The sequence below is a fragment of the Nelumbo nucifera genome, chromosome 1 (assembly GCF_055504915.1).
Source record: "Nelumbo nucifera cultivar China Antique chromosome 1, China Antique-T2T, whole genome shotgun sequence".
NCBI lineage: Eukaryota > Viridiplantae > Streptophyta > Magnoliopsida > Proteales > Nelumbonaceae > Nelumbo > Nelumbo nucifera.
The window spans coordinates 190,180,655-190,202,049 of NC_142649.1; the positions used below are offsets into that span (position 1 = coordinate 190,180,655).

At 37.8% G+C, this 21,395-nt stretch overlaps 1 protein-coding gene across 2 annotated transcripts; it reads right to left on the minus strand.

Moving 5' to 3' along the window:
* Positions 1 to 1,344: 1,344 nt before the first annotated feature.
* Positions 1,345 to 20,360, minus strand: LOC104596298 (PGR5-like protein 1B, chloroplastic). 2 transcript variants are annotated; one of them, XM_088895687.1, is made up of 11 exons: positions 19,995 to 20,360; positions 18,570 to 18,685; positions 18,250 to 18,346; positions 18,002 to 18,102; positions 16,178 to 16,234; positions 6,628 to 6,704; positions 5,237 to 5,288; positions 4,300 to 4,410; positions 4,103 to 4,200; positions 2,336 to 2,411; positions 1,345 to 1,655 (listed from the first exon to the last, which is right to left on the minus strand). In XM_088895687.1, exons 1-10 carry the CDS (start codon positions 20,191 to 20,193, stop codon positions 2,342 to 2,344), a joined length of 978 nt encoding a protein of 325 aa, XP_088751813.1. In that variant the 5' UTR covers positions 20,194 to 20,360; the 3' UTR covers positions 1,345 to 1,655; positions 2,336 to 2,341. The 2 variants fall into 2 exon arrangements, with proteins under 2 accessions (XP_088751813.1, XP_088751812.1); XM_088895686.1 differs by having other exon boundaries at positions 1,345 to 1,694.
* Positions 20,361 to 21,395: the final 1,035 nt, after the last annotated feature.

The following is a 21,395-nucleotide window of genomic DNA, read 5'->3' on the forward strand; positions in this document are numbered from 1 at the left end:
GTCTAATACGTTTTTTTGGGGTGTGTTCATGGAATGCATGGAACTACACAACAGGGGTAGCCTAACCCCTTAACCCGCCAACCCTGGTGGCAGTGGCATTTGCTCCCAGGTCTCTGCTACGAGTCAGAGATCATATCAACTGAGCCATAATCAGAAGCCCAAGAAAACAAAAATCTACTATCTATACCGTCTTGTAGGCTTGTAGCTTGTTTATTGTTATTTGTGTTCAATGAAACGCGCACAATCAAGGACAGAGGACTCACTATTATGCCATACATACAATTAGTGAAGGACCGTTTTAATTAATTATGAAGAGCATTGGAGTGAGAGGTGATAACAATTGTCATTGGATATTAGACCGCTGAATTTTGTTCCTGGTCCGTGCTATGTTGAGAGCTAGATCATATGATGTAGCCCACCCCCATATAATTGGCTCAAGGCTTAGATGATGATGCACAAGTACAACCATCATTTAATGCATTTCTAGATGAACAAATAATAATCCGCGTGCTAATTTGCTTTGGCGCCCGAGAATACCCCATGACCTATGAGTTCCTTCACCCAGTATTCGTAGAGCAAATTTCAGGCAAAAGAACTTTGCTATTCATCTAAAATAAATGCTTAGAAATGGAATTTTCTGAAACTAAAAATCATACAAACACCTTAAGAGCACGACCATCCAGCCACATATTGGACTCATCTTCGTTCTTTATGGGCATTTTTGAAATACAGAAATAAATTTTACACGGGCTCATTAATCCGAGCAAAACTTCAATTCCATGCAAGTTATGGGATTGAAGTAGACTGGGAGGCAATTGGCAAGGCCAATTCAGAGGGTCATCTATTGGATGTATGGCCTAGACTGGCCTTCGAATTCCTCCATGTTAGGGGGTTGTCATTTCACCCTTTAAGTTACACTTTGGATACACATTGACCTACACACATACAATAGGATTGTCCCTTTTGACCCTATTATTTGATTCACAATTCTAATTCCATTCATCTTCTTGTTCTTTGTGTGTATGTGTACTAACTACACCTCATTGCATTGTTATTCTTGACATCTCATTGTATGAGTATATGTGCCAATTTCCAGATATTGACTAAAAAACATCCGAAACAATAGTCTTCTTTTACACAACCTGAAAATTTTGATGTCACATCTTGCAGCCCAGTCACTCACCATGGTAAAATAAATACAAACGCATTTCATTCTGCCCCTATTAGTGCTCAGTATTTGTAAGTTGTGAGTATGAGTGCATATTTCCGAAATGCTGGGAATTTCTGGTGTAGTAGAGGGATTTTGCACAGCATTAGATGATGAACAAAGAGCCAAAGATGTTAGGTAGGGCAGATATACATAGGAACCTGGCATCAACCTCAAATTTACAGAAGGGGGTTGTATTGTAATGTCCCAAATATCATTACATATGGCTAAATTTTATAGGTAGGGAATTTCTTTTTGTAAGTATATATTACTTCTTGGTAGATAAAGCCGGTATGAAATGGACATACAAATACATACACAGACATGACAACATGATACAGATTACACAATTCTTTCCTCTTAAATTCTGCATAAGATGTGATCTCAAATGTATGAAATCTGATGTTGGAACCCATATAGTCAACAAAAGTGGCAATGTAGCAGGTCCCTGGTCACATAATCAAATTCCATCCATGAAGCTGTAACCCTGTCAGTGTTCAACAGATTCATCCAATTTTATGCTCATCAAAGCAATATTCATATGTTTTTAGGGGTCATTGCTTGGTGCAATGGTAAAATCCTGGGTCGACAAGTGAGGACATGGATTCAAGTCTCAAAACAGCCACCTCCAATGAAAGGCAAAACAAAAGCATAGGTCTGTATCCAATCCACCCCTACCATAAGATATATGCAATCTAGTGCATGATGCTCCCGCCAATGCGGGGTCTGGGAATAGACGGATGCATGCAACCTTACCCCTGCACATACAGAGAGGCTGTTTCCAACCCTACCATACGATATATGGGAGAGAAATTGGGTAATGGCCCTTTAGAGCAATTTTCATGCAAGTGTTGTTTCCAAGGCCATAGGAATCCCATTTTTTGGTAGGTTGCAAACTGTCACAGAAGTGACACTAGGATGCAAGGTTCATTTTCCATCTTTCCACCTATCTATACATTTAGGAGCGTTTGTTGATACAAGGACCTATAGGTACATTATAACCTGAGTTGATAAATGATCAAGTAGATTTTTCCCTAGACATTCATATAATGAATGATATTTCTTTTGGTTAAAACTGAGAGAGAAACCCCCCTGCTATAATAGGAATTAGAATTAGAGTAGACAAACCTTCATTCAAGCTTCACTTGGTTCTGGTAATGTTATCAAGCGTGTTCCCGAATCATAGACCATCATAGTGCCACAACTGAGAAAATATACAAACAACTCTTGAAAAAGATAATATAAAGAGTGTCAAAACCATTTAATGTCAATTATCTAACTTGAATTGGGTGGTTATGATAAGGTTTGTCAAGTTTGATTGGGATTGAAAACAACCCCAATTAACCTGATTACCAATTGGACCAAGGAATTCAAATCTAAAGTGTGTAAAAACAGGAGGGTTACCCAATTTCTTAAAAGATTGGTTTGTGTGCTTGCACTGAAATAAGTAAGCATTATACAATCCCCACCATAAATTAGGTTGGACATGTAGGGCCAGTAGGGGTGCTCACAGTTCAGTTCAGTGAGCTTTCTTTTCTTCAAACCAAACCTGTCCTTAAACTTTTAAAATATCCTGACCAAAACCAAACTGATTCAACCGGTTAATCAGTTAACTGGTTTCAGCTTTTGACAGATTCAATTCTTCAGCTTTTTGTAATTTACATTTATAATATATTATAATAAAGTTTCATGGTTCCCAAGATCTACTGGTTCGGTTTTACAGAAAGAATGGGGAAAGGAGGAGAAAGATCTACTAGTTTGATTTTACGGTTCTGTTTTACGGAAAACACCACAGACGACATAGTGGCATACTATGGTAGTTTGGAGAGAAACTTTGAAAATATATTGAATCAAGAAAATAACCTCCGAAGAACAGCAAGATTTTGGATTATTCAAACCATTTGCCAACTAAGAGTTATCACTTCCAACAATCATCTTGAAAATCTGCATATTACTCAACGCTTTAACCATACTTCTGCCATTAATGAATTTGGAGCTAGACACAGGCATCCCTTGAAACAAACCAGCAGATCTGAGGCCCCGTTTGGTTTGTGGGAATAGGGGTCTGGAATCAGAATCAGAATGGACTATTCTGATTCTAACTGTTTGGTTGGATGGAATCGGAATCCCATTCCCATTCTTGCTGGAATGGCATTCCCCCATTTGAGGGAATGGCCTTTCCCTGCCCCTACCTTGCAAATGAAATCCCATTCTTGCTGATTTCAATTTCCATTCCCATTCCTGTCTGAACCAAACAGACTATGGGAATGGACCATTCTGATTCCGATTCCGATTCTGACTATGAACCAAATGGACCCTGAGATTCTGGACTCTCAACCCTAACTATCACAAACACTTCTAATACAATTTTACTTGAATAAAAAAAACAACCCACCAATAGGTTCCAAAGGGACATTGTCTTACTTTTTTTTTCTACTTTTTGGGTAGTGATAACCTGCAATAGACGGGTATAGAGGGTGATTAAATGAATCTACTTTTGTCTGGGTAAATGTCATTAGATATACCCAAATCTTGGGCAAGAATCGGCAAACAATACAATTTAATATTTTTATAAATCATAATAATATCATATATATGTATGTATGTATGTATCAGTTAACTGCCAGTTTTTCATTTAGGTTAATTGAAACCGAACCAACTGGGTCGGTTAACTGCATTTTTTTGGTTCAATTTCTCAGTTTTGATCAGCTTCTTGGTTTTTCAGTTTTTCATGAGCACCCCTATGGACATGTACCAACCCAGTCACAGATTAGGCTATATTGACCCAAAACCTGGAAAGTTATGTGAATATGCAGGTTGACAAACAATTGCAACCACAAAATATGAATATTCACTTATAAGCATACTGTAGTCACTGAATAGCTTAAGACTTACTTTGAGCACTTAACACTATTGGTAGTGCCACCACTAGATACTGATAGAATAGTCCCAAAGAAGGAAACATTTTCTGTACCACAGTTCGGACAGGGGCCCTGGAAAATAAGATTGTTAAGAATGGAAATGCTAATCAGCATAATATAGGATACCGATTTTACCTTATTAGATACATCAATGGAGATTTTAATTTATACCTTTAAAATCAAGAAGTCTTTCACGATGGCATTTGTGATTGATTGGGCTACCCAAAATATGAGGGGCAATGCTGCAAACCATGTGAAAATGAAACTAAATGGCTCTGGAAGCTGCATTGGAATGAAAAATAAAGACATTTTATTTCAGAAATGAAAATACAAAATAATGCACTTAGCCATAGTGAGTAAAAGAAGCCATTACATCAGGAACTAATTCTCACAAAAAATGCATGGTATGACAGTATGAGACTAAATAATAAAAGCTTTCTATCAAGCAGTAAAACCCAAATTCAAAAGATGTAATATTTATGGTAGTGAATAGAACATTCAATTTTATGCTATGCAAGTCCCTTTTTAGGCAAGTCTCTGATGGATGAACAACTGATGAGAATTAATCTACCTAGTCCTACTCTCCTACTTGCACATTATGTCAAGAAGAAAACAGAAATGGCCAATCAGTTGTTCCTGCAAATTCGGCACAAGTATATTTCCCCATTTTTTAGGATTAGATGGTGTTTTCCAAGATCCATTTTTGAAGCTTTCTCTTGTCAGAATGTGAAAGGCCTAAATAAGAGAGGCAAAGCTTTGTGGAACACCTTCCTTTTGTGATTTTTTGGCTGATTAAGGAAGAGATGAATTTACAAGTTTTTTTTTTTATTATTTTTTGAAAATCAATCCTGTCTAAACAAAGCAGTTCAAAAGCACTTCCAGGTATAGTGGTTGACTGGTTGCTTAAAATTTAACTTCTATAATCTAATGATCCAGCATATTGGAATGATGTCTTACCAATCCTTGAAATTTAAAGGACAACATGTCACTGATAACTGAACTTGAATCTAAACAACTTTGGTAAACCCAAAGGCACTTCAGAGGTAGATTTGATGACAATATATTAGTAACTTTAATATGACTGAACAAAAGTTGGATAAATACAAACCTCCAAAAGATATGTGATCTCAAATCCAGTTATATCATCGAGGAAAAAAAACCTGTTAACATCAGAAAAGTTATCATGAGCCAAATGATGAAAAGTTATCATGCCCATTTATCTTGTGGGATAGATCCGAATTATTCACCTCTGAATTTCAAATAAGCTGAACTTATTAAAAGAATATGTTATTAAAGGGAAGGGTCATGATTATCAATTAAGAACCTTTTGAGACTCAAATGCCTTGTTCAAGTTACACGAGTAATCTATTCTTCTTCCTTGTCAGTTGTGTACATTCAGGATAATGATGTTGTTATAGTTTGGTCAAAGAGAAGGCAAAATTTTGGACACTATGTACTCTTTAGCTATTGCATAAGTATAATGTTAGAGACTTAACCTAAAAACTGTTTGATGTGAGAGAAACAGGAAAAAAATTGAATCCTAATAAATATAGCATCTTGACATACTGATCAAAAAGAAAAGAAAAAAGTATTGCATCTTGATACTTGGCACTGAAAGTAATATTCTCATATATATTCTTGTACACATTTTAGTATGCTGCTTTTCATTTTTTATTTTTACATTTTCCTTATAATCACAGGAATTATGTAACTGCACATTATGACATTGAGAAAAAAAAGGATTGATAGATCTCATACTGATAAAAGGAACATAAATTTCCTGTACTCAAAGGGTATCATCTTTATCAACAAACTTTCTAGTGTAATATTGGGTTGACAAGTCTGATAATAATGGTACAAGACTGAGAGAGGCCAATTTGTGCAAAAGAAATGCCCAATGTAATGTCTATATCCGGTCTACCCTTCCCAAGATCCCAAATAGCCATGACCATCATTAGGTAATGGACCTTTCTTCACTTATTCAGCAAGTGAAAAACTTCTAGAATAAAAACAGGTTCTAAATTATCCATTCTTGAATGAATTTATATGTTTATTGTCACCAATTATTTTTCTCTTGGTAACTACACAAATGTTACAGCATCCATGGGTTGCTGATATTGCTCCAAAAACAAGTTGAGTCAACTTAAACATGAAGTAGTATTTGAACTCTATTGCATTATGGGTTGACTGAATGAAAAACAAACTTACAAAGTACACAATCCCAATTCTTGATTAGAAGAACAGTTATTAAAATGCGTGATTCAATCAAGTAATGATGCAATGTTTAGGCATATATGTTCATTTATTTCTGGAAAAGTGAATAATTAAATGAGAAAGAGATCTGTTATAATCAAATGTCAATCAGAGATTAGGTATATTTGGTGGCTTAAGCCAAGAAGCAAAAAAGTTATGAATTGTCAATAATGGAATAAACAAAATGGTTATGAAGGTTGTGATTTCTCTCCTCCAATTTAATGCACAGACAACAATGCTACTTACAATGTTAAAGCAACAACAGCAGCTGGGACATTCAACAGGAACATCTTGAAATAGTCAACAGAAAGGTCACTGTACACCTGTAAGTACAAAGTCAATCACTAAAGTATTGAAGAAATAATTTAGATTTATCTGGTAGAAATTAATTAATTACTGCATCAATATCATGAAGCAGTCTATTTGAGTCTGTGTACCAACCATAAAAAAGTAAAGAAAATAAGCTCTGAAACATACAGAGCAAATACAATGTCAAATTAATTGTATGGGCTCATGCTTTTTTTTATTCTTCATGGCCCTTTCTTGTACATCAACTCATGTACATCCTTCACTCCTTTTGATATTATGAGTACAAGTTACCATTTCTCTCAAAAAATATCCAATTTCATGCAAAATTGAACTTTTAGAATGTATTAGTAGTAAACTCATAATACTGTTTTTTATAAACATAGAACCTGAAGCTAAACAACCAAATATATACAGATTGTTTATTTTCTGCAAGCTGGTCAAGAGGTTCAAACATTAATTTGCAGCTGGGTGTTAAGCTAGTTCAACTGGAAATGGTTATAGATTTCCTAGAAGTCTACTAGATCATTTGTATATTTTTCTGAGGACATCCTTTAACAGTCAGGCATTATTTTAGATTGATAACTATTATACTTTAGTCTCATAATATTTACATGTAAAGTTTCATAATGTGGATTTTGAACTTGACTCACTATTATCTAAATTGAGATGAAATACACCTCTCAACATTCTAATCCCTAGTGGCAAGGCACGGACTGTTTTGCTTTTGTAAAGTTGTTAGTGAAGTGAGGTTTTCAAGGTGGCTATTGGTTCAATTGGTTTAGTGTTTATGTTAGTCTTATTTATGTTTTAAGTTCTTGAGCTTATTATGGGCCTTAGTTATTGGGCCTAAACTTGTTTTATTCCTTTTATGTCTAGGTGTCCCATCACTAATCAGGGGCATTCTAGCCCTTTCTTGTAACATTACATTGTGAATACTTGTATAAGATTCTAGGGCCGGCTGAAGTGACTAAGCCGCCATTCTCAGATCTCCTTTTTTCTTCTTGTTCTTCTTCGGCTGCTGTTCTCCAGCAAACATGGTATCAGAGCACTAATCGGTCTGACTGGTTACAACCGCCTCTTTTCTCCACTTCTCTATTCCTTCTTTTTTTCTCTCTCCTATCTCAGATCTCCTTTTTTCTTCTTGTTCTTCTTCGGCTGCTGTTCTCCAGCAAACATGGTATCAGAGCACTAATCGGTCTGACTGGTTACAACCGCCTCTTTTCTCCACTTCTCTATTCCTTCTTTTTTTCTCTCTCCTATCTCGGCCACTGTGAAGAAACCCTAGGGTTGACCGTCTCTTGGTTGTAGGGCCCAAGGGGAGTTTGTTCCAGAAGCTGATGCCCTACTAGAAATCCTGCAGCAGGTAGTAGCCACTTGGCTGCTAAGAGAGATCTGTGTGGAAAAGATCTAGGTGGAAGGACTGAGTTAGACAGTCCTAGTACAGATTGTAAGGGTGGTCACAGTCTAGGTTCGATCACCAGAGGTGCCAAAGAGGTATTGCCCTCGGCTACAGCTACGATAACAGAAGTCAAAGCCCAGCCCAGAAGTGTTCAGTACAGTACAGGGGTGGATTGTTCTTGGCTTCAGAACTGTTACAGAGGTGCTTCAGACCTATTACGGGGGGGTTCTCAGACTTGTAACAGCTTCGGTAAGTCTGAAACCGTGTTCTTTGTACTGAGATTTCAATTGTGATCACTGTAAGAGGAAAGAGATGTCTTCAATATCAGGAGAAGTGTCTTCTAAGGATAATAGAATTGGTGGGAGGTCTTCTAATTTGGAAAACCCAAATCTGCACAACTTGCAGATCACCAGTGTATTGTTGGGACGAATATAACTTCAGAGAATGGCTTGTTTCAGCCATGCTCTTCATTACTTCCCGGGAACTTACGGGTTATTTAGATGGACAGAAGCAGGAACCTAAAGAGGGTGGTGTGGAATATGCAATATGGCATAAGGAAAATGCTACTGTTATGTCCTGGCTGCTTGCTTCGATGACTCCAAGAGTGGTCAGGACTGTTCAACACTATCCCACTACTGCTAAGATTTGGGAGAAAGTGTCTAAAACTTATGGACAGAGAAAGAACAATGCAAGAATCTATAGGCTAAACCAAGGCATTGCTGCATTGAGACAAGGAGATATGATAGTTGCAACTTATTTTGCAACTCTAGAAGGACTATGGGAAGAACTTGATCATCATCTTATTCTTGGTTGGGAGAATATAAGAGACAAGGAGAGGCATGATAAACAAATTGAAGAAGGTAGAGCCTTTAAGTTCTTGGTTAGCTTAGACCCAATGTATGAGAGCATAAGGTCTCAAATTTTGGGAAGGGATGAAATGCCAGATTTACACCATGTCTACTATCTAGTAAGGAATGAAGAGGTTAAGGAGGAAAGAGATGCAAGTTGACACTCAAATACAGCCTGTTGAACATTCAGCCTTGATTTCTTCAAACCAAAAAGGGAGCAAGCATTCGGACAAGAGGCATCTTAAGTGCACTCATTGTGGAGGTGAAAGGCATGTAAAAGAGACTTGTTGGGTTCTTTATCCTCATCTAAAACCAGCTGCGTTAAGGAAAGACAAGAAGCCTCAGAGGAATCAAACAGTAAATGGGAACTTTGTTACTAGTCACAGTGATGAGAGCCCGAAGAACACATCTACAGTTACACTTCCTCCCATGGGACAGACTGCTAATTCCCACACATCTGGGTCCTTGGATTTCACTGCTGATGAGGTAGAGGTCCTTAGTCGGGCCTTAACTCGTCTAAGGACTAATTCCCTTGCTTCCACCTCTCTTGCCAGATCAGGTATTGTCTTTGCTTGTAGTGCAACTAGTTCTATAGAGTCTACTTCTTGGATTATTGATTCCGGTGCAACTGACCACATGACAAACATGTCCTCTTTATTCTTCTTATCATTTGATGTTTGGCGAAGATAAGATGAGAGTTGCTGATGGTTCTCTCTCCACCATCTCTGGGAAAGGGGGGGTTGACCTAAGCAAGGACTTCTCTCTTAAATCTGTTCTACATGTTCCCAATCTTACTTCCAACCTCTTATCTGTTTCGAAGCTTACCAAGAATTTAAACTGTAGCATAACTTTCTTTCCTACTCATTGTGTTTTTCAGGACAGACTAACGAAGAGAACGATTGGGAGCGGTCATGAGTGTGGAGGTCTCTACTATTTTGATGCAGACATCAATTCGGCCTTACAATCATCTGCTGTTAGTAGTCAAAATAATGAGTCAATAGCTAGGTTACACTTGTGGCATGCTAGGCTAGGTCATTTACCTTTTTCGTCATTGCAATGGTTGTTTCCTGAATTATTCAAGTGTGTTTCAAGTCAAAGCTTAGTTTGTGAAGTGTGTCAGTTGTCAAAACAATGTAGAACTCTTTATCCAATTTCTAGTAATAGAATTCAAGCTCCTTTTGATTTGGTCCATTTTGATGTTTGGGGCCCTTCACCTCTTGTTTCTGTAGATGGCTTTCGTTACTTTATCAGCTTTATTGATCACTATTCACGATGCACATGGATCTACTTGTTAAAAGGACGTGATGAAGTGCCACAGATAACCATGGCATTTTGTAAAATGATTGAAACTCAATTCGACAAGAAGATTAAGCAATTCCATTTAGACAATGCTGCTGAATATTTTGAAAGTTCCTTGAACCTGTTCATGGAGGATGCAGGAATGCTACACTAGTCATCTTGTGCTAGTACCCCTCAACAGAATGGAGTTGTTGAGTGCAAAAATAGACACTTATTGGAGACAACTCGAGCTTTACTATTTCAGCACAAGGTTCCTAAGCAGTATTGGTCTCAAGTAGTCCTTACCACATCATATCTGATAAATCGGATGCCATCTAAGGTGTTGGGTATGAAAACTCCTTTCTCTGTCCTTTGCCCTAATCTTCCAGACTTTCCTCTTCCACCTAGAGTCTTTGGCTGTGTATGTTTTATTCATGTAAAGGATCCAAAGAAGACCAAGTTGGATCCTAGGGCTACGAAAGGAATCTTTCTAGGGTACTCTCCTACACAAAAGGGTTACAAGTGTTATGATCTAGTTACCAAGAAGAAATATGTCACAAAGGATGTGGTATTTTTTGAGTCTCAGTCCTATTATCATTCTTCCCAGAATCCTCTTCAGGGGGAGACTAGTGGGATGGAAGAGGATTCTTCTTCTCCCTCTTTTTTTGTGCCTCTTTCAGACTTGGGCCTTCCATCTTCTCCTAATCCTCCTAGTTGTAGCACCCCAGGTGAATCTAGTGAGGCTCCCATTGAACTTGTTACCACTCTTGATGCTGCGGATGTAACTGAGGGCACTAATAGGCAACAAAAAGATATGAGAATTACCTACAACAAAAGAAAAAATACCCTCCAACTCATGGCAGCAACCAATCAGACTCGGATCAATCTGTCTCAACAACTCCAGGTAATCTTATCACTCATACTTCTGATTTGGATCTCCCTATTGCTCTTCGTAAGCCTACCCGTTCTTGTACTATCTGACACCCCATTGTTGAATATGTTTCTTATTCACGTTTATCTCCTCATTATTATTCCTTTGTGTTTGCTCTCTCTTCCGTGCATGTCCCTACTAGGTATTTAGAGGCAGTGTCTGACCCAAGATGGAAAGAGGCTATGAATGAAGAAATGAAAACCTTAATTACCAGGACTTGGGAATTAGTGGATCTACCAGAAGGGAAGAGCACTGTGGGATGCAAGTGGGTGTTCACTATGAAGCATAGGGAGGATGGGTCCATTGAAAGATACAAGGCCAGACTAGTGGCGAAGGGGTTTACTCAAAAGGAAGGGATTGACTACAAAGAGACTTTTGCTCCAATTGCAAAGCTCAAAACAATCCGGGTTCTATTGTCATTAGCTGCAAACTTCTCATGGGAGCTATATCAATTGGACATGAAGAACACTTTCCTAAATGGCAATATTCATGAAGAGGTATTCATGAATCCTCCACCAGGTTATGGTTTTGATGGGAAAGTGTGTAGACTGAGGAAAGCATTATATGGTCTTAAGCAATCCCCTTGAGCTTGGTTTGAGAAGCTCTGTGGGAACATGAAGAAAGTGGGATACACTCAAAGTGGTGCAGATCTGTTATGGACGCATTCCTCGTTAAGACGTACCATCGCTGCCGACAGCAACAGGAACCTGACCCACCGCCAGATTAGATTAGATCATCTTGCTTGTTTTTATCTTATTCTATTGCTCTTATCTTATCTTGTTAGTAAGTTATCAGATTAGGATTAGTTTATCTTATTATCAGATTAGGATTAGTTTATCTTGTTATCAGATTAGGATTAGTTTATCTTGTTATCAGATTAAGATTAGTTTATCTTATTATCATATTAGGATTAGCTTATCTTATCCTTAGCAAGATAGAATTGGAAGTCTCCCTATTCAGCAAGGAGACTCCCTAAGATTAGGACTCTTTAATCTCCTATTTAAGGAGACACCATTATTGAATGAGGATATCGAAAATTTCAGTCAAGAAAGAGAGCAAAGGAGAGTTGGTGATCTCTTGAACAAATCACCTTTTAGGGCGGCAAGATAGGTTCTTCAAGGAAAGGGAGGAACAAGAGAACACAGGAGGTTTTCTCAGTGGACCGACCATGACGAGATCCTATTCGCGGGTCCATAACAACTTGGTATTAGAGCCGGTCGTCATGGGAGATCTGCAGCAGCTATCATTCAGGGTCCACGAACTGGAGCATAGGCTCGTAGAAACCAGCAAGGAGGTTCGTGAGGTCAAAGATGATGTCCGGGAGCTGCGACGCTTGCTGGAATCGTATTTCTCTAACAGGGAGAGGAATCCAGAAGGGGCTGTAACCACAAACAGCCTCCAACCAGACTTGATGGAGCCGTCCAGCGAACAACAACAGCAGCAGCAGACTCTTCTTGGTCCACAGCAGCAGCAACACCCTCAGCCATAGCAGCCAGACAACCAACAACAGCAACAACTGCAGCAGCAGAAGCAACAACATGATCAACAACAGCAACAACAGCTTCTCCGAGCAGCTATTACTAGTCCTAGTATAGTTGCCCCGAAACTGGCCCCTAAGTCCTATGGGCCCTTCAAGGTTCTACGACGGATTGGTAGTGTGGCCTACCAGCTGGAACTGCCAGAGACCAGCTGGATTCATGATGACTTCCACATCGCCTTGCTGAAACCATTTACGGGTGTTCCTCCGGACCAAGTCCCCTCCCTGCCATCCCTGCAAGATGGCAAACTGATTCCCCAACCTAAAGTTGTCATCCGCTCTCGTTTCAATCAAGGAGTTCTTGAAGTCTTGGTGAAATGGTGTAGCTTACCATCGGCCGAAGCCACATGGATCCCATTGACAGAGTTCCAAGCCACATATCCAGAGTTCGAGCTTGAGGACAAGCTCGTAGTCCAAGAGGGGAGTAATGTTATGGACGCATTCCTCGGAAAGACGTACCATCGCTGCCGGCAGCAACAGGAACCTGACCCACCGCCAAATTAGATTAGATCATCTTGCTTGTTCTTATCTTATTCTATTGCTCTTGTCTTATCTTGTTAGTAAGTTATCAAATTAGGATTAGTTTATCTTATTATCAGATTAGGATTAGTTTATCTTGTTATCAGATTAGGATTAGTTTATCTTGTTATCAGATTAGGATTAGTTTATCTTATTATCAGATTAGGATTAGCTTATCTTATCCTTAGCAAGATAGAATTGGAAGTCTCCCTATTCAGCAAGGAGACTCCCTAAGATTAAGACTCTTGTAATCTCCTATTTAAGGAGACACCATTATTGAATGAGGATATCGAAAATTTCAGTCAAGAAAGAGAGCAAAGGAGAGTTGGTGATCTCTTGAACAAATCACCTTTTAGGGCGGCAAGATAGGTTCTTCAAGGAAAGGGAGGAACAAGGGAAAACATGAGGTTTTCCCAGTGGACCGATCATGACGAGATCCTATTCGCGGGCCCATAACAAGATCATACTTTGTTCATAAGGAAACAGGATAGCAGACTTACGGCACTCATCGTCTATGTGGATAATATGGTGATTACAGGGAATGATCTAGAAGAGATAAAACGATTGAAGGAGTTCTTGGCATCTGAGTTTGAGATCAAAGACTTAGGCCATTTGAGATACTTCATTGGAATTGAAGTTGCTAGGTCACAAGAGGGCATTTATATATGTCAACAGAAGTATGCCATTGATCTTCTAGAGGAGACAGGTATGATGGAGAGTAGACCAACGGATACTGCAAAAGAACATAATCATTTTCTACAAAAATCAGTTGGAGAGGACTACTTTGATAAGGAGAGATAACAAAAACTGGTAGGGAATTTGATGTATTTGTCTCTCACTCGACCAGATATTGCTTATGTCGTACATGTTATCAGCCAGTTCATGCACTCTCCAAAGATTCCTCATATGAGAGCAACGGAAAGGATTCTTAGGTATTTGAAGACTTGCCCAGGAAAAGGAATTTTGTTCAAAAAACACAATAAAATTGAAATTGAAACGTATACTGATGCAGATTGGGCTGGTTCTGTTGGAGACAGGAAGTCTACTTCTGGGTATTGCACATTCGTTGGAGGGAATTTGGTTACATGGCGAAGTAAAAAGCATAATGTGGTTGCTAGATCAAGTGTAGAGGTTGAATATCGAGCTATGGCTCATGGTGTTGCTGAACTGTTGTGGCTTAGGACCCTTCTTGGTGAGCTCGGGATAAGGGTCGAGTGTCCTCTCAGGCTGTATTGTGATAACAAGGCTGCCATCAACATTGCAAATAACCCAGTGCAACATGATAGGACGAAGCATATTGAGATTGACCGACACTTCGTTAGAGAAAGGATAGTCTCAGGGGAACTTTGCATTCCCTATACTCCTTCCGAGATGCAGATTGCAGATGTGCTAACAAAAGGACTAGCTTCAATGAAATTCTTAGACTTACTTGGCAAGCTAAACATGACTGACATCCATGCTTAGCTTAAGGGGGAGTGTTGGTTCAATTGGTTTAGTGTTTATATTAGTCTTATTTATGTTTTAAGTTCTTGAGCTTATTATGGGCCTTAGTTATTGGGCCTAAACTTGTTTTATTCCTTTTATGTTTAGGTGTCCCATCACTAATCAGGGGCATTCTAGTCCTTTCTTGTAACATTACATTGTGAATACTTATATAAGATTCTAGGGCCGGCTTAAGTGACTAAGCCGCCATTCTCGGATCTCCTTTTTTCTTCTTCTTCTTTGGCTGCTGTTCTCCAGCAAACAGTGGCAAGGCACCAGTCTAGCACCTTGGTGCCTTGGTGCAGGGTTATGATAGCTCATGCATTGATAACAGTAAAGTAAACCAAAATGGTTCCCATCAGATATCCTGCATTATGGTGTAATTGTGGTTCTCTACCCCAGTAAATGCCACATTGCAGCTTTGTGTAGAAGAGCTGACTCTCATTCAGATCACAGAATAATGTGTCTTAGCACCTGCACCCTAATGCACTGAAGCTCAGAGTTCAACACAAGAAGCCCTGTCTTCCATTTTCAGCTTATGTTTATTTGTATGATTCAACCTCCATCCATTTGTAAGAAGTGCAATTTCCTTTTAAAGTTTCCATATGTCTGTGGCACTTTGGATTATAGAATGCGTCTGTGTTAGTAAATCCAAAAGATTTTCATGTGCTGAGAATACATAAAAATCACTCCAAGTTCCAAATTGTCTCTCTCTAGGCTAATATGATATGGTTCATGTAGGACAACATAAACTTCCATGACAAAAGACATCCTTAGAAGTTATTTTCTTTTAATCATACAATCAAGGATGTCCTGACCATTACCTAATAACTTTGTGTAAAGGATTACCAATCTCCTCAAAGATCTGACCAACATGCTCCTTCCAAATACTCCAACATGTAACAAAAGGGACCTGTTCCATTATATCTCACCACATGCTCTTGACAGACTAAGCTTAAATTTGGTAGGATCACCCAAGCCCAAAGAGTTTAAACATATGAAACCATATCTTCAACAAGAAGTGAAATGCAAATTTGTAGTTTTATCAGCATATATAATCATCATTTTTAAATTTAGCACATACAGTATTCAGGTTGACTAATCATTATCTCAGTATAAACTAGATGAAATTTCTCCTGGAAGGCCAAAATGACTAAATCACCTCTTGCCGCCTTGACTATGGTGATGTGAGATGCTATCACCAATTTCTACATTTTAGATTAACCATCATGATATAAAGAGAATCTTTAGCCAAGTAATCTCTTGGATTGACCAACCTGACCTTCAACTACATGGATGGTTCTACTTCATTTTGGTTTTCCATATTAATTTATAATGTGCAATACTTAACAGGTTTGCTTCCTTCCACTGTTCACACAAGTAGTTAATTCTTGATAATATAACATGATGCCAGTAGTAAATATTTTAAATGAAAAGCATGAAATATTAGCCAAATACAGATCCAAAAAATAAAGCAGGCATTAAAGACATACCTTTCTACTACGGAGACTGCAACGTGGACCCTCAACTACGATTTGACTCCCTTCTATCTACCAAATGATTATGAGCAAGAAAAAATAAATAGAAATACCATGAAAATGTAAAATAGAAAAAAATAATGTCATATTCAGAAATGCAATCTCTACTGCTATGTCCTTTTCTTTGCTAAAACAGAAGGCCTTATAAGCATGAAACCAAGTATTAACGAAATTTCTTATATTTGAATATACGTTTGAACAATAAATGCACAGACATCTCCCTCAATGAGCAATCACACGCATGCCTATGCTACCCAGTTGCAGCAGGGCTGCAATTCGGGTATGGCACTTTAAGTTACTTGTTACTGGTTAACATACACATCAACATCACCCTGTAACCAGGAACTGAATATATTTTCGAATATGGAAAATAATAAGGTGGAATAGCAAGGTTTTAAAAGGATAAAGAAGTAGTTGAGCATAAGCCTCAAGGTGTGTTGAGGTGTCCCAACTATATTGAGATTGGCCATCATGAGTCCTGTTTCACCATTCAGTTCTGCTCAGAGCCATATCCATTGTCAAATTATGGGCACTTAAATCATTTCTTACTACTTCCACCCGAGTAGACACACTAAAAGATAATGCCAATACATGTGCAAATACAAATTAAATAAACATATAGAAACAAATGAAACATAATACAATATAAAGAAAAATGGAAACAGTAAATATTGATATATACAAATTGAATTTTTTTCGATAAGCATACAAATTGATAAATTATAAAACAATAATAGACAAGCAATAAAATGATAGGATATAAATTCATACATGCAAATTGAACAAGTATGTAGACACTGACAGATTATAATTTATAAAGAAAAACATAAATAAAAATAGAAGTATAGAAAATGACAAGATTTACAAGTTATACAGAAATAATTAACAAAAAATACATAATATACATTACAATTTAAAAAGGAAAATTACAAACTATAAGAGAAAATTGGTTTATATATTTATAAACACAGAGAAATGTTGAATAAATTATGTATAGCTATAGATACATAAACCAGTAAAACAACGACACAAATTGAAATACATTTGGACACTAGACATGTCTTTATGTAGTTGTTTGGCATTATTTAGTCAGTATTGTCAATTGACCAAAATAACCAATCCTATATATGTTGAGCTTTTAAAGAAATATAAAAAATTAGAAAAGACATCTAGGATCACTAACTTTGAGGCTTATGCCTCTTATAGGCTCATGCCTTGTGGCATGAGGCGTCCACCTTGTCTGAAAAGGGCCTAAGCCTCAAACAAGGACATTGAGGCTTAAGCCTCAAAGCAGCTTTTGTGTGCCTTGCTCAATGTGCACACACTGCACCTCAAGGTTTATGCCTTTTAAAACCATGTGGAGAAGATATCACTGCATCGTGAACATCCCACCATCCAGTGGTATAGTGCATGATGAACTCTACTATGCAGATCCCACCTAGATGGTAGGTTGTGCATGTTGCAGAATGTCCATGTTGCCCAAGTGCTCTCCTTCGGATATTCTAATAGAAAGTCTAACTATTTATGCAAGTTCTCCATACTTAAATAAATAAACCATATCTGTGATATGTTGAATACACAATCTGTTTACAATAGAATAATTCCATAGCCAATAATCAATTTACATACTTAAAAAAGGTAAATTGTCACCTTCTCAAAGGAGTGGATTCAAAACTTTTGAGAACCCACTGCTATTTTGATGCTTTTCAGCTAGCTTCCAACTAAGCTCATTAAATATTTAATAGCAGCTGTTGTAAATGAAATTAACACTGAACAAACCTTAAGTTTCAGCTTTAATTTGTCAAATTCTTCATCTGTCATAATTGGTTTTCCAGAAACATAAGCCATTGAAGCTTCCAAAAACTTCTGCTCATCTGAACCTGTAGTGCATATAAGCTAACAATGTCATGCAAAAGGAACTGTATGAAAATCTTCAACTATTAGTAGAAGAAATAACCTTACACAAGCAATTAGACTAAAAAACAGAATCATGATTAGATTTAGGCTCCATGAAATATAATTCATACTCAGCATGACAACGCTGCTTCCTTCCCACATTAGTTCTTCCTTGAGATTATCAAATTCCTCATTTGACATGGTAGCTTTTCCCTCGTAATAGAATGACTGAATTAGACAGAAAGAATAAAAGTTAATATTTCTTACATAGATGGATGTTAAAATAAATTTAGGAAGCATTATAATAAATAAATACAAGAAAGATTGAGCATCAATTTCAAACATTGTTGGCTAAGAGTGCTGACTGTGAGTTAGATTAAGTGTACAAGAAATTCTTCTCCTTTTGGAAATTACTTTGTTATTAAGAAAAAAAGGAATATCTTTTCAGTACTTGCAGTGCTTGAAGAAAGTCTTGTTCCATTTCCCCCAATGTCTTCTTTTCTTTTTTGTCTATGCTACAGTATGGCAAAATTTTACTGTCAACAACCTCATCTTCTGTGGCCTGGCCTGGAAAGAAATCCGGAGTCAGTGAATTAACTTCCATAAAATCCACCTAAAAGAATAGAAAAGATGCAAAGAAAATGAGGGCATGTGATGGAGCATACAAAGAAACCAAGAGACACAGAAGACCATCTACTAACTGTACAAGTTAGAAATAAAATGACTTTAAGATTCACTATACCGGTGCTACATCACTAAAACTAAAAAATGATAAGCAAGTTACATCCAATAATGTAACAATCTTAATTGGAAGATCCGGTACAGCTCTATGTGTGTATGTATAATACAGAAAATCAGAAATATATAACAGCTTTTAAGATGGAGACTGAAAAGAACTCTTCCAAGAAGCAGTATGGTATAGCACTTGTGGACTTAACTAACCAGATATGAAAACTTCCAGAATCTTTGGTTTGGATTGCACTTGGGGACCAATGGAGTAAGACAAGCTCACACTGGCGGAGTTATCTGAGCCTAGCCAGATACTATCACTTAATCACAAAATAGAAAGTGAATTTAATAACTGGCAGGCCAAACACTATCGATCCCTAAACATAATAAACAATAACTAATCAATGGAAAAAAGGCCACCACCCAATGTTGGTCTCAGTTATCTGTGATTCGGGAGGGGTGGATTGGATACAGAATTAACCATTGGCATTTTCTTGCACAAAGTGGCTGCTCAATCACCAATACTGGGGCTATAATAAAATTAAAAAAACCCTCTTCAGAAAGATAATGATATGCCTTAGAAGAAGGAGGTTGCCAATGTAAGAACCGTTAGCTGATTGTCATGGATCAATATTCCCTTGCCCCTCCATTATCATTATTTTTTAGTTTGTCTATGGATTTATCTTGATAGGTCATAACCACTGGTAGGGTAAGACTGATATTGGATTAATAGACAAATGGCTAAAATATCGTCAGTAGAAATCAAGGACGAGGTTTCTATGAATATCCAGGGGAAAACAAGGGCTTGTTGGCTAAATTAAGGTAGATATTTTAAGGCAGAAATTGCATGTGAAGTTTAACTTGGAGGAGTGATCCCTAGGAGGCATCCAATGATCTGAACGTTTTCCGATTGTTTTCTTTTTTCAAGTATCACACTACTTAAATTATCAAGCATCAAGATCGTTCCAGATAGAACTGCAATGACCTTGAATACATAACAGTGACAAGATTCAAATACACATCGGGAAGGGAAGTGACTCGTGTTAATGTTTTGAGTCCATAGCTACTAACCCCAGGTCATCAAGTTCTGTTGAGATTGGTGAGCGATACGTAAAATCCATATTTTCAATAGAACCAAGAAGCTAACCTTGCTGATCAGCGGCCTTAGGAGGAAGTATGAAAAGCCGGTGACGAGGCGACAACCGAAAGCTGGTAAATGGAATCGACGACCTATGATGCGCTGTGAACTGAGAAAAGTGATCTCGCGGAGAGGAAACGAAGGGTCGACGGAGCTGGGTAAAGAAGAGCCGAGGAGAAGTGAGAGTAAAGCCTAATGCGGTAACCATCTCTAACGACAACGACGATGAAAGAGTGGAGGAGGAGAGGAGGTAGTGGTGGTGGTGTGGAAGAAAAGAGTATTAGTAAGTAGTAGTACTGGATTTGGTGATTTGAGGCGGGAAAAGGGGTTAGATGGTGGCTGGGCTTCGACTGATGTGATGACTGCATTCTGGTGGGTTTGGGAGGGACTGGACACCGAAAGATAAGGCCCGGAGAATGTGTGGAGGGAAATTCTCAGTTAGCCGTTGGCCCCCCCACCTTCCCTTCCAGAGATCATCTCTCTACCTGTGGAAATCTGCCAAGTCACACTGTAGGATTTTCCTAAATGTATAATGTCCACGACAGCATTGGGTAATGGGCCCCTATGGACCTGGGCCTGACACTTGTCGTCGTATCACGATATCATCGTTGGACGATCCATGGACCATAGTGTCTCTTATATATGAAATCTCTGAATTGTTCAGACGCCGAATCATGGGCTTTGGACGAGTCACGCCACGCGATATCGTCGTCTAATATAATCTAGGCTGTAATCGGATCGGATTCGGACCGTGTTCCGTAAAGTTCGAATACCTAGGATTCGAATTCAAATCTTAATGGATTCAGGCCCCGTTTCGTTCGTGAGAATAGGGGTCTGGAATTGGAATCCGAATGGGCTATTTTGATTCTAACTGTTTGGTTGAATGGAATTAAAATTCTATTTTTATTCCTGTTGAAATGGCGCTCCTTACCCTCCCTTGAGAATGAAATCCCAATTCTACTGATTTTAATTTTCATTTACATTCTTGTTTGTACCAAATAGACTATAGAAATGGACCATTCCGATTCCAGAGGATTCCGATTCCGACTATGAACCAAATGAACTCTCAAATTTTATATAATTCCACTGTAATTTTTTAAAAATGCAAACTAAATTAAAAAGTTAATTACTTTTCAATTTTTATATATAATAAAGTAATCCAAATATAAATTTATATATAATATAATATAATATATAAATTTTAAATATAAATTCATTATCTTTTATAATTTTAAATATAATTATATAAATTTTATATATTAATCAATACCTATTATAATATAATTAGATTCAGATTTTAAATGTAATTTGTAAAAAGTTCAAGGATATGCTTGTACTACAGGTTGAATTGCCCAACAGAGTTTCAAATAGACTACTCATGTGAGAGTCGTTTAACAAGCTGAAAACTGA

What these genes read in the sequence shown, in the direction of transcription:
- LOC104596298 (XM_088895687.1), bottom strand. Translation starts at nt 20,193, where the DNA reads ATGGTTACCGCATTAGGCTTTACTCTCACTTCTCCTCGGCTCTTCTTT. An exon ending in ACTTTCTTCAAGCACTGCAA is followed by an intron (nt 18,347 to 18,569) that starts GTACTGAAAAGA and finishes TGTCTAATTCAG; the next exon opens with TCATTCTATTACGAGGGAAA. An exon ending in AGATCACATATCTTTTGGAG is followed by an intron (nt 4,411 to 5,236) that starts GTTTGTATTTAT and finishes ATTCCAATGCAG; the next exon opens with CTTCCAGAGCCATTTAGTTT.